At 37.3% G+C, this 13,511-nt stretch overlaps 1 protein-coding gene across 10 annotated transcripts in view; it reads right to left on the bottom strand.

Annotated features, from left to right (window-relative positions):
* gro (TLE family member transcriptional corepressor groucho) overlaps window positions 1–11,823 on the bottom strand; it is a 94,374-nt gene extending 82,551 nt beyond the window's left edge. For 6 of the 10 annotated variants that reach the window (XM_076531758.1, XM_076531764.1, XM_012285364.2 and 3 more), the window contains exons 1-2: window positions 11,484–11,823; window positions 5,792–5,996 (exon numbers count right to left, since the gene is read on the bottom strand). In XM_076531758.1, the coding sequence (XP_076387873.1) occupies window positions 5,792–5,827 (36 nt within the window). In that variant the 5' untranslated portion in view covers window positions 5,828–5,996; window positions 11,484–11,823. Of the gene's footprint in view, window positions 1–5,791; window positions 5,997–11,226; window positions 11,246–11,483 lie in introns of those variants that run through there. The other 4 variants (XM_076531765.1, XM_076531766.1, XM_076531763.1 and 1 more) reach the window with 2 other exon arrangements.
* Between the last annotated feature and the right edge of the window lie 1,688 nt (window positions 11,824–13,511).

The raw sequence follows: 13,511 nt of genomic DNA, 5'->3' as shown, positions 1-13,511 counted from the left end.
TTATCATCGCGTATAAAAATAACAATTCTCGACTTACAAAATTTCGAGATATCGACAAAAAGTAGCCAGCAGGCTAACATTTCCATTATTCCAGCGGAAGAAAGAAAACGTGTCGATGGAAATTGCCGTAAAATGTTGCGAAACGTTTTCATCGCTCCGAAAAATAGCTCGCGGCATAAATGTCAAACGCTGGCGCAAAAAGAAGACAAAAGTGTTTCAAAGAGGACACAAGAAACGATAAAAATGTCTTATTTTCCGTATATTACATCTTCCTCCGAGTAAAAGTCAAAAGTTAACTATAAAGTTACACGAAATGTCTCCTCTCGCACGAGTCATTTTGACCTACTTCTCTCGTTGTTCGATAAAATGTAAACCCTTTGCAACACTCTTCTTTAATCGGAAAAATTCGACGAATCGGAACTTCGACATCCGTAGGTTACGTTACCGCATCCAGGATTAAAATCTGTCCTCAAATTTCCTCGAGTCGCACCTCAAGGGTATAAATTCAAGTATAAATTCGTCATCGGTGTCCATTGTTACCAATCGGCCGTCTAGTATGACTTTTTCTATTTTAGAATCAAGTGACCCTCCGGCGAGCATTTCAATTTTCGCTCCTCGTTTCAATTCGGATGGGACGACTCGACGAACAATTAGTCGTCGTGCAATTTGATCAGCGATTGTCATCGGCGTATCCCATCCCTATCCACCCTATCGCACCCCACCCACATGCTGCAAAAAAAACGCGCAGAATCATTTTTACGTTGCAATATCGCTTTTTGTTTTCTTTTCGATGAGCTACCGTTATCAATTCCTTCGAAGTAATGATTCGAAATCATTCGGGAGAGGTTACGAAGAAGGGCGAAGTGGGACCAGGTGTTCCGTATTTTCGAATTTGTAAATTTTCGAAACTCCGAAGCTTGATAATTTATGAACCTGCTAATTCGATCATTTATAAACGTAACTTGAAATTTTCAAATTTATACGCGCATAAACGAGGATATTTTGCAATTTGCAAAATAACGAAAGAACGTTGAAATAATGCTGTAAGTCGCGCGAAATATTTTATGAGATATTTGCATAAAGATCCGTTAATAACGCATGAAAAGCGTGTTTCACGAACGGCCACAATGGTATATTATATTGTAGGAGAGCTCGAAAACGCGTCGTATTTAAGGAGATTTCGTAATAACGGTTAGTCGTCGTGTTTCATAGATTCAACGAGATTATAACGTTAAATATTTTAGCAAGAGTAGACATCGAAAAACCGTGGAGTCTCGCGTACAAACAGCATAAACGATGCAAAAGATTGTGTACGTAGACGGAACACACGGGCGAATAAGTGAGCGGATGAACGATAGAAAGAGAAAGAGGGTTGAAGTGGTGGGTGGGGACTAAAAGAGAAGAAAGAGAAGAGGAAACAAAGCAGCGTCCCTTTGTCCTTTACTAGAATGCACGGTACAAGTCAGCGGCGCGGTGCATTTGCAAAGAGGCTGCTGCTGCAAGACTTTTCGTTACCGTGGCCTCTTCTTTCTCGCTTCTTTCTTTTACCTTTTTTCTCCTTTTTCTTTCGTTTGCGCCCGGCAAATATGTACATATCGTTAATTGATCAAATTTTTACGGTACATAAATCGTTATATCTCCAATCATTTTTTAACCTTTCACTGCGGAAGGACATATTATACATTTGTAACTGGCACACGTTCGCTGATAATGCGATAAGAAATTCTGCGAAGCTGGGAAAGTATCCTGTTTGTCGAAATAAAAATTGTTAAAATTTGTTGCTCGTCAAAATTATGAAATGCAGTAATCTTGCTACATTTATTGATATTTTTATATGAACGTCCTTAAAACATTGCTATTCCTTCTTGAAACTGTGTGAAGCTAGAAAAGGGACCTGTTTATTGAAATAGCAATTATTAAAATTTCTTGCTTATCAAAATTATGAACTGCAGTAATCCTGCTACATTTATTGATATTTTTATATGAACGTCCTTAAAACATTGCTATTCCTTCTTGAAACTGTACGAAGCTAGAAAAGGGACCTGTTTATTGAAATGGCAATTATTCAAGTTTCTTGCTTATCAAAATTATGAACTGCAGTAATCCTGCTATATTTATTGATATTTTTATATGAACATCCTTAAAACATTGCTATTCCTTCTTGAAACTGTATGAAGCTAGAAAAAGGACCTGTTTATCGAAATAACAATTATTAAAATTTCTTGCTTATGAAAATTTTGAACTGCAGTAATCCTGCTACATTTATTGATATTTTTATATGAACGTCCTTTAAAAAATTGCTATTCCTTCTTGAAACTGTGTGAAGCTAGAAAAGGGACCTGTTTATCGAAATGTCAAAAATTACTCAAATTTGTTGTTTATCAAAATTATGAACTGCAGTAATTCAACTGCATTTATTGATATTTTTACATCCTTAAAAAATTGCTATTCCTACTTGAAACTCTACGAAGCTAGAAAAGTAACCTGCTTATCGAAACGTCCAAAATTATTAAAATTTCTTGCTTATGAAAATTATAAGCTGCAGTAATTCAACTGCATTTATTGATATTTTTACATTCTTAAAAAATTGCTATTCCTTCTTGAAACTCTACGAAGCTACAAAAGTAACCTATTTATCGAAATAACAATTATTAAAATTTCTTGCTTATAAAAATTATGAGCTGCAGCAGCTGCATTTATATTTTGGCATCCTTAAAAAATTGCGATTCCTTTTTATTTAGTAAAGGAAAATATAGAGAAATGTTTTATGTAGAAGAAAAATTGAAGAATAGAAGAATATATGAAAAATATGAAAAACAGGTTGAACTGCATTTAGAGGAATCGTACTCTAATTTAGCTTCTAATCGATACGCCTGAAATCAGCACGTCCATATAAGCTGATTAAATTCTTTACTTCCTCCATAGCTCGCATTAGGCAATCAACGGTAACGGTACTGTGCCAGTTATCATTCCTATTATCACCATCCGTTCGACGTTAACTTTGGATCAGTATGCGTCAGCGAATTCAAGCTTCCTCATCACGATTATGTAGACATTGTTACAGTACTGGTATTTAAAGTTAAATGTATTATAAGTTAATTTTAACAGACTATTACTCCGCATCAATTTATGGAAATAAAGTGTACGTTATTAATTGAAAATGCATTCTGAAATATGTACACTGTGTTTTATAACAGTGTCATATTTAATTGGTACAGTTAAAAATGAAGTGTTGGTGTAAATTGTTACGGTGAAGTTACATCGGCACGTTTATCGGGAGAGTGGTAGAAAATATTGAAAGCGGCACGAATTGATTTCGACTTTACCTCGTGAATAATAGATGACCGGGAATCGTAATAAAAGCGAACACTATCCTTAGTGCTAAGAACTCGTTCATTCTCTTCTACGCTTGGCAACCAAACAAATGATGGGACGAGTACGACTATTGTGCTCCGTAACTGTGTAACTCAAGCCTTCGCGAAGAAGAGAAGGATAATAAAAGTAGGAGTCGCTCGATGGAACATCGTTGTTCGCTCGTTACTTTGGCAAACCGCAAGTGGCACGAGATCAGAAAGACCCGAGAAACTTACTAAAAGTATCTTCGGAGACTTTTATTTATTTTCGGAAAGTTATTTTTGAAAGTGACGTAACATTTTTAAAAAAAATATTTTGACAATAAATATTTACTCGTGTCACTTTTTAACACATATGAATTACTTTGTAAAACATTTGTTTACTTCACACAGAACATTGGCACTAATTTTGTGTTTATGCACGGTGGTCTTTTTAAAGCGTATGAATATATAAAACCTACGAAGTTGCAATAAAACGGAGCGCTAAACGCAATGGGCGTTAATAAAACAATGCTCTACGTCAGAGAAAGAGATCCGTATAACAGCGGAAGCTAAAACTTTAATTCTCTTTCATATTTCATCCCATTTTCGAAATTTTACGCTATTCTTTTAAATATCCTTTTACGAATACATGGAATACCTTCGTTAAAAAAATGTCCGCCCAATTTCGTTCGGAATACCGTGTTTGAGCGACGATCTGTTGGACGATTAAATCACTATCACGAATGAAAAGTAAATTTCTTCTATCAACATTCGATTGTTCACGACGCGTACACATTCCTTGGCGAACAGAATAAACCGTGTATTATCGAACGAACGATTTTACGTTTTAAGAATCCTCATGAGGAAATTATTGAACCACTTTGTGCCCCTTGAACGGCGCCACATTAGCGCCAATAAGCAAACAACCGGCCGGGAGTGTATGTACCCACATATCGTTCCAGTAGCCGTTTGCTTCTACGAACGGCAATTGTTGGTACGTTAACTTGTCCTCTTCCATCTTCCATCCGCCAATCTCGCTCTGTCTTTCTCTATAAATAATTCCTACAATTTCTAGAGGCCTCCTGTGTCAGCGAATTCTCCGGTGGTCTTGTTTCGCATAAAGGACTTTGAGCTTATGTGACGCGTGAAATTATAACGGTGGCGAAAAAGTAAAAAATACATGTACATATGTATGTATATAGAAAGAGATGAAAGTAAAGCATTCTTTGAATAGTAGAATTATTTAAAGTAAGAAAATGAAAATGCTAAAGCGCTCGGCTAAACCGTATAAAGAAGAATGCTTTTTCTACGATGCCTTTTGCAATTATATTACACCGTGCTGATCTTCTCTCCCGTAAACTCCGTAACCGCCATTTGGTTTATTCCGTGTAAAACACGTGAAACGGGAAGTTTAACCCGAACTTAAATAGCTACGGTTAAAGACCATTCGGTTTCTTTTGTCCCGAAGAATTTCAAACGCGTGGCGATTTCCTTTCAGATATATAAAAAGGAGAAAATTACAAAGGCCACAGATTCTAGGATACCTCAGCATTAATGCTTTAATCCGTGTATGAAACATGTATGCGTACTGAATATTTATATTTAGTAATTTTCACGTCTCTACATCTTATACTTCAACCTACCTACTATTACATCTATCAACATCTAAATACTTCAAGATGCAATTATTTACACTGCATTTGAAAACGCATAATTATCGAAAGACCGATCGATAAATATTTTCGCGAACAGCATTTACGAATCGTTTAATAGTTCACTTCTGAAGCATTCAAACAATGAACAAAGCGGTGAATTAAAATTGGACGCACCCCATAAGCGGACTGGTGAAAGGGGGAAGAGATAATGTGGGCCGAGAGGAGATGGTGTTGGAGCAACTGACGGGGTAACTACTTTCAAAAGAAAAGTTGAAAGCACGGACGCTTTTTATCCTCTGTCAATGGTAGAAGTGGTTAAGACGTTCCTACGCCAAACCGTCGTGATATCGATATTATAAAAACGAAATATAATCTACAATCGGAGGAACTGCGACGAAGGAACACTCACGCTTTGCATATAGTTTGTTACAACTCTGAACTACTGACTGATCTCAAATAACGTAGGACATTCTACTGAAGGTTAGGTATCTTAAAGATTAGGTATCCTAATAGAGGTTAGGCATCCTACTAAAGGTTAGGTATCCTACTAAAGGATAGGTAAAATATCCTAATAAAGATTAGGTAAAATATCCTAATAAAAATTGTGCAAAACATTCAAGATATGTTGCAAGAGAAGTTGTGTCCTATTAGTGCAAAGTTAGGTTGAATCTTGCATACAAGTGTAGGAAACGACACGTTTACAATGTAGCGAGCCGAGATAAGTCATTGTCAGTTTTTATTTGGTCGTTTGGCGATACGAGAAAGATAGGAACTGTGAAGAAAAATGAATGGAGTACTTACGGGAGCGGCTGGGTGTCTCGCCGGCGCGGGGTACATCTTAATTGCGGCTAAATACTTGGACAAGAATCACACGCGTCCACGATGTCCTTTGTAGACGGTCACTTCATAATCCGTTCCCTTGGCCGATCTTCGTGGTAACATTCTCAGGATCTTGGAGAAACGCCAACGATCTCCCCTCGATGTTCAGCATCGAGATGTTCGCCGGCTGTAATTATAACACGACACGATTCGATACTTTCAACGAAACCGAGGTGTTTCGTAAACTTGCTACATCTTCCAATTGACTTTTGCTGCTTTTCTCGGAACTTATTCTTGAACTGATTTCTAACGACCGAATTGGATACTTCGGATCAAAGAGACTCTTAATTGTATTCTTATACATTTTCTGGTAAATACTAAAATAATTGCAACAGACTCTCGACGAAGGTAGCGAAGACTTCATACAATTGCAAATAGAGCTCGTTTATGTATCACTTGACGTTCATTATAACAAATTTTCAATGATCACAGAATTCGTAGTACCGTTAATTTAATGATTATCCAAAAAATGACAGCAAAAATCAACAGCACAGCAACGTAAAAATTTTGAAAAAAAAATACGGAAATGCACTGAAACAACGATAAGTTCGAAGCTAGATGAGAGAATAAAAAAGCTTCCATTTTCGGTTTACATGCAGGGTAAAAATCCTGTTGTCGCGTCACGTCGGCTAGGTATTTCGAAATTATTTATATGCTCTCGCGCGTTGCATTTCTGAGCGCGACTTTACGAACCCGCCCAATCGATTTATCGTTCGATTTACGAATCGCGTAAACCTCGCTCGCGCCAGTGTTTTCGGAGGGGCATTTATCCTAATCACTCGGGCGTGTTTCTAAACAGGGTGGACAAAGAACGAAAAACAAGCCGCACAGAAGGGGAAAAAATACAGAGGAAAGAAAGCGCAAGCCGGTCTCCCATGTAAACCGAATCCAAAGCTGTTGCATAAGCGGAACGTCACGTACGGAAACTGTGTGTCGTATTTTTCAAAAATTGTTTCCAGTAAACAGTCCGCCTGCACCTGTTAAACTCTGCGTCCAACATTTGTGTTAAAGAACCGATTAAAGCGATAACGCGACACGGATCGATCGAGCAAAATATCGACGGTGACTCGTAACAGCGTGTTCCATGTTGAAACTCGAATTACCAACGCACTCGTTTTTTTTTTTAACTTCAATTCTGATTGTTCGTTTGAAATGATGTGCGAACTAATTTTCACTGATCAAATCGTTTAAATAATTCCGTGATTGCCATATATCTATAGTGATATATTGTTGGTCACAAAAATCACTAGATCCCGATACCTCTAGGTCTTGATAGTCTAAGATTACAATATCTCTAGGTCCAAAAATACCTAGATCCTAATCTCCTTAGATCCAAATCTCCCTAGACCCCAAACTCTCTAGACCCCAAACTCCCTAGATTCCAATCTCCCTAGATCCCAATCTCCCTAGATCCCAAGCTCCCTAGATTCGAATCTCTCTAAATCCTAATCTTCCTAGATCCCAATCTCCCTAGTTCCCAATTTCCCTAGATTCCAATCTCCCTAGATCCCAATCTTCCTAGATCCCAAGCTCCCTAAATTCCAATCTCTCTAAATCCCAATTTTCCTAGATCCCAATCTCCCTAGTTCCCAATCTCCCTAGATCCCAATCTCCCTAGATTCCAATCTTCCTAGATTCCAATCTCCCATATCTCAATATCCCCAGATCCCAATATCAAATATTACAAATTTTCTAGTACATTAATTCCTAAGAAAAATAATAGTTAAATTGCAATGTGCAGGAATTCGAAGTTAAGAACCTCCGAATTTGTTAAAGTACACATTTTAAAAGTAAAAACGTAATAGCGGAACGTAGTTTTTGTTTTTTGAGAGAACGATTGTTGTTATTATCATTTACACACTGTCATCAGTGCACGATTGCATGCGCGTGTCATTACGGGCTCTCTTTGTAATGTTGTATGGTGTTTCGTGTAACATGAAAATGGAGTCGTGTAACTCTGTTAGCGGACCATTCTCCACGGATAATATATTTCACGAGCAGCGTATAATGGAACGGGCGTGCATGAAAAACTCGCAGTCAAATTTGAACAGTCATTTCCATCAATTTGCAATAAACGATACGCGAACGATGCAATAAAAACTTTCAGTGATTTAACTGGCGATGCCTTTTCTCTATCGACGATATAGAGTGCGTGACGAACGCACCTGACAAAAAATTTATCGATAAAAACACGTGGACACGTTAATTTGACAAAAACGGTACACGTAGAAGCGATAGAAACGCCGACCCTTCATTCGATGGGATCTATTTCGAATTCCTGAAAACGAAATGAAACAAATTTTTACGGGGGCGACCAACATTTTTTTTTTTACCAAATGTATCGATTCTACTTTTTGCCCTCTTATTAAATGGAACAACATGTAACTGGAATTACTTGCGAGCGAAAAATTACAAAGTAGAACTACAAACACAATGTTTATCTTTTAAACGTCACCGTTGTTTTACGCCTCTTTTAAACTGTTTGAACGTAGCGGCAACTCGTGCTGAACGCAAATAAAATTTGATACCAATCAGTATCAGATAATCAGACATACGTGGAAAGTTTTACAAATTATTTGCAACAATTTAAAAGTCACGTCATCGTGACATCAGGCGATTTCGAATAAGCAGGGAGAAAATCGTCGGATGAAATACGCGAAAAGGAAAATAAACAAATACAACGTGGCAGCTGTTCAAAGACACCTCTATACGTTCGTCCGGCAGAAGGGGACGTGTATACCGGACGTAGCTGCTGCATGGGCAAGTCACGAAGGAAGTTATCACGAATCTCGGTTAATCGCCGCTAAGATCCTTAATCACGCGATCTCCGTGATTTCTTTTTAGCCGCGATCGTTATCGCGACATGGTCAAGTACCGACGGGCTAGCGAGCGAGTACGAGCGAGTGCGCGCGCGCACCCTGCACTTCGAGTTAAAGGATTTCCCACACTAAACCGCATTAACGAAATTACGGTTTATCGACGGGAACGATAGCGCCGCTTACGACTTTATAATATCGATGTGTACGCAGCGTGCGCCGCCGATAAACGGCGACACTTTATTCGGTTAATTAACATTCGACAGAAAACTGCTACGAACGTGTAACGAAGATAAACGATACCCGTTTATAACTTACCCTATCGCAACCTTTTTACGTGCCAAAAATTCGCGGATGTTTATCGAGCTGATAACGTCGCAATTTTTACCGATAGAAAATTAATTATATTTTATTGAAACCGGTTTCAAAATTAATGCACTATTAGCACGTGTTTAGAAAAAATTTTATTTAAACAATAGTTTTAAAAAGATTTTATTTAAACAGTAGTTTTAAAAAAATTTATTTAAACAATAGTTTTAAAAAGATTTTATTTAAATAGTAGTTTTAAAAAATTTATTTAAACAGTAGTTTTAAAAAGATTTTATTTAAACAGTAGTTTTAAAAAATTTATTTAAACAATAGTTTTAAAAAGATTTTATTTAAACAGTAGTTTTAAAAAAATTTTATTTAAACAATAGTTTTAAAAAGATTTTATTTAAACAGTAGTTTTAAAAAAATTTATTTAAACAATAGTTTTAAAAAGATTTTATTTAAACAGTAGTTTTAAAAAAATTTTATTTGAACAATAGTTTTAAAAAGATTTTATTTAAACAATAGTTTTCAAACAATTTTGTATATTAGACATGGAGTAACACCGGGTGAAGTTGTCGAACAAAATTTTGAACATGTTGAACAATTTTAAAAAAAATTCACAAGGTATGATGACATAAATTGTTGACATATAGTGATAACTTAGCTAAACAATATAAAAGGATTATGTGAAAGTCCTTCAAATATCCTTGCAAATAATCTATTTCTACAGAATACTAACATAACCTAATTTCCTTTAAAGCATCCTTTAATCGTTCAGCGTATGAACACATAATGTATACATTAAAAATGCAATACGAAATAAACCGTATATTCTTGGTTACCATCAGTCCAAAACGACATGTGAATAAATATAATTTCCGGTGTGATAAATGATCGGAGTTGTCCTCAAAACCTCTCCATAAATATTTAAATCCGAATAACATTTTTAAATATATGATCTTCCATATTTGTTGCATCGAATCTAACAAATTTCTGCCTTTCGAAAGAATAAAATATTTAAAATTGATTTACAGTGCTATCTAGAAATGCGCGTCCGAGATAAAGGTCGCAAATATTGAAACAAGAAAGTAGGTTAGAAATATTGTAAGAAACTGACCGGTAATGAAAGTAGCGAATGAAACATGTCAATTGTCTCGATAATTTAATGAGCCACGTAGCACGTTGATTCGCGATTACCCTCGACTTGTTTCTAACTCCCATCGTGTCTCTTTCCAGTAATTTACTTCGCAGCTGTGTCGTGTCGTGTCGAAGGTGCTGCCATTGGCACCGCTTAACCTTTGTATGGGCAACTGGGTGCCCGTTTCTATACATATTTCCTTTAACAATTCTATACATTCTTGCGAAAATACGTATCGCGAAAGTTCTTCAATTCAAACCGAATTTCGAGCGTTAAAACTTCAATCCATTTCTATATTTTCATTAACAATTTTTATACTGTACAATTCACGTTTTTAAAATGAAACTATTAAATACCGGAGCTTCAATGGGAATTCGTTTCTATATATCCTGGTGTAATTTTTTATATTCTCGTAAAAAAAATGACGAAACGTTACGTTGATTCACGTTTCCCAAATGAAAATTTCAGCGGGTACCGATTTGTTCGTACAAGAATTAATGAATGGTCGAAACTCGTCGATGAGTCGTTTCAAATTGGTCTAATAACTTTAATTAAACACACACGTCGACCTTCTGTCATCCGAAGATCGCCTAAGACTTCAGGCCGATTAACACGGGATTTACTGCGCGACTGTACCTCCGATTGTGTGTTCGTTCTAACACGTAACTTCCGGTGTATCGTGAAAAGTCATTAAATTATGCTGGTGTTTATACGATCACGTTTGTCGAAGTTGGCAATTAACGGAGCGAAGCAACAGAAATTAATTATCAAGGTTAACTTTACACAGCACAGTGTTGTCGATAAGTTAGTGAAAACAAGTTACTCTTCCGGCCATGTGACAGTGTGTATAAACGTTCGATGCAATTAATGGCACCGTTTTCAAAAGATGAACGTTTTGTTAAACGACGCACAAACCTCCGAAGAATGTCTGCACAGATATCTACGTTTTAGCTTAAGAATCGTTTTACAGAAAACTAAATCCTGTACACTACTCCAATTCAGACGCCACTAGGACCACTATTTTAACCTCCAAGCGCAAATTTTGCTTTCCAACGTTTAAAATCTTGACAAGATAATAGAAGAGAACTTGCATGAATTTTCAAACTGACACCTATCCAAGCATTCCCAGTTTTAAAATTTCAGGGGACTGGTGCGACCTCCATAATTCGAAGAGAGTTAAAACAAATAGTTCCCTATTATCACTATTTCAAACAGTTCGTTACGAGCGAAGTACTCGGTATGTTTACATGAAAATGTACCTCGCGAACAGCACAATTTCTCTTATCGATAATACAAGATACCGAAACGGTCGGTAATAATTGTCAATAAACAATGTTTTTGTACTCACACGTCTGTTCCTTGCGTTCCTCGGATTGTTTCTTTAATCCAGCTTGGCACTATGCGAAGAAAACCGAACACCTCACCGATCCTTTCGCACTATCACTAACACTTCGTGTATAGTTCAAAGAAAAAGAAATAACGCGTGCACAGATACACATATATGTTGTATATACATATCGAACGCATCAAGCATCGGGACGAAACGAAAACGTCACAACCGCACCGTACAACGAACGACGCTCGACTGCGAGCCGGGTACCGAAGTGGATGACGGGAAACGTGTGAACGCCGCTTGCCGCCGCGGCGAACACCAATGAGCGACTACTAACACCATCCACCGCAGCAACGACACTGACGCACCAATAAGGGGACACAAATGTACACAGAGACCGAATCGCTCGTCTCTTTCTCTCCCTCTTCTTTCGCGCACTATCCTTCTTCGACTCGTTTCTCAGTTCGTCGAGTCAAGGGCGTCGACCGACAGGGGCGATTCCTTGTTTCCTTATATCACAGAAACCAATAATAATACCTAACACGATCGTCGTTATGAAATTAACAACTTTCCCTCAGTCGCAGACACGTGTCGATAATGAATGTGTCTCTAATTTAAAAAGCGCGCGGAAACTCGATTACGAATTTTTAAGGGTGGTCGCGCAATGCAGATTATTTATCCGTCGATACTTGCTCGATTAACTGAATCGCAACTTGATGAAATCTAACCCTCCGACTTTAGACAACCCTATGTGACTTAACGTCTAATCACCCCAGCAGTATATCACTGCTAACTTAACCCTAATTAAAACTAGCGGATATAACTTTAACGGAGTACCTCATGTTAATTTCACTATAACCTCACGACTTAATTTAAACCTAAACTTAATTTCAAACTATAGCTTCGATTTAACATAACCCTCATCAGTCCTAACTCTAATGTTACCTTTTCTAATGTTACCATACCTGATTTGACAATAAGAAAACATTTTTGGATTGTTGCAAGTTCAACAAATAATCGGATGCAGTGAAAAGGAAATACTTAATATCGCAAATTTACAGTATCGTGTAGATTTATTGCAAAAGAACCTTTTCGAACGAAGGGCTTTTGTACCACTCAGGACGTAAACAATGTTTGACGAATTAAAAAATCAACGTAATAATATGGTGCATGCGATGCATAATCTCGTGAGTATTTATGACATCGCAAACGTCAATAACTTTGTATCACGCATTGTGTATTGAAATCTTTTGAAATCTTTACTTTATAGAAGATAATAGATTCTGGTACATTTGCACTTTTGATACAATCGCTTTGGTCGTAATTTCTCGGTTAAAAAAAATCTTTATCGACACCCTTGCTTTCGGTTGTCCCGCTCACACTCGGCACTAGCATCCTCCCACTTGCTATCCCTTTCATACTCGTATAGTAGATGCGACATATCGCTTGATCTTTCTCGTACCCCGGTGTTTCTTGATCTTCCACCTCTTCTGGGTCGTTCTTCTCTTTTCGTTCGATCGTCCGTCTCCGTCTTACAGGTGCACCGCATCATCGCTATCGCTGTTTCCCTCGCGCTTTACCCGCTGTCGTACATACAGGGTGTCCCGTAACTAGTGTTACTCCCTGAAAGGGGTGGTAGAGGACGTCATTCTGAACAAGATTTTCCTTTGCGAAAATGGGGTTTGAAGCTTCGTTTTTGAATTATTAAGGAAAAACACGGACCAATCAGAGCGCGAGGATTTCGCGCGTCGAGAAGCGGGAGCGACAGCTTGAAGTCCAGCGGCTGAACGCGAACGCGATCAAGAGTCTTTGCCTCGGAACAGTCTAAACATCCAACGCGAAGTCTTTACATCGAAACTCAGTTAAATAACGAACAGAATAATTAAAAGTATTGTTTATTTATTCATTCATCATGAGGGAGGAACGAAATTAATTATGCGTAATTAATGCAAGTTATGCAAATGAAATTTATTGAATATTGCCATTCGTTATCGATGAAGAATGTGAAATTAAATATTGAAAATTTTTTATTTTACTTCTAAC

Source organism: Megachile rotundata, chromosome 5 (genome assembly GCF_050947335.1).
Source record: "Megachile rotundata isolate GNS110a chromosome 5, iyMegRotu1, whole genome shotgun sequence".
NCBI classification, from domain to species: Eukaryota; Metazoa; Arthropoda; class Insecta; order Hymenoptera; family Megachilidae; genus Megachile; species Megachile rotundata.
This window is presented reverse-complemented; position numbering and strand designations above follow the sequence as displayed.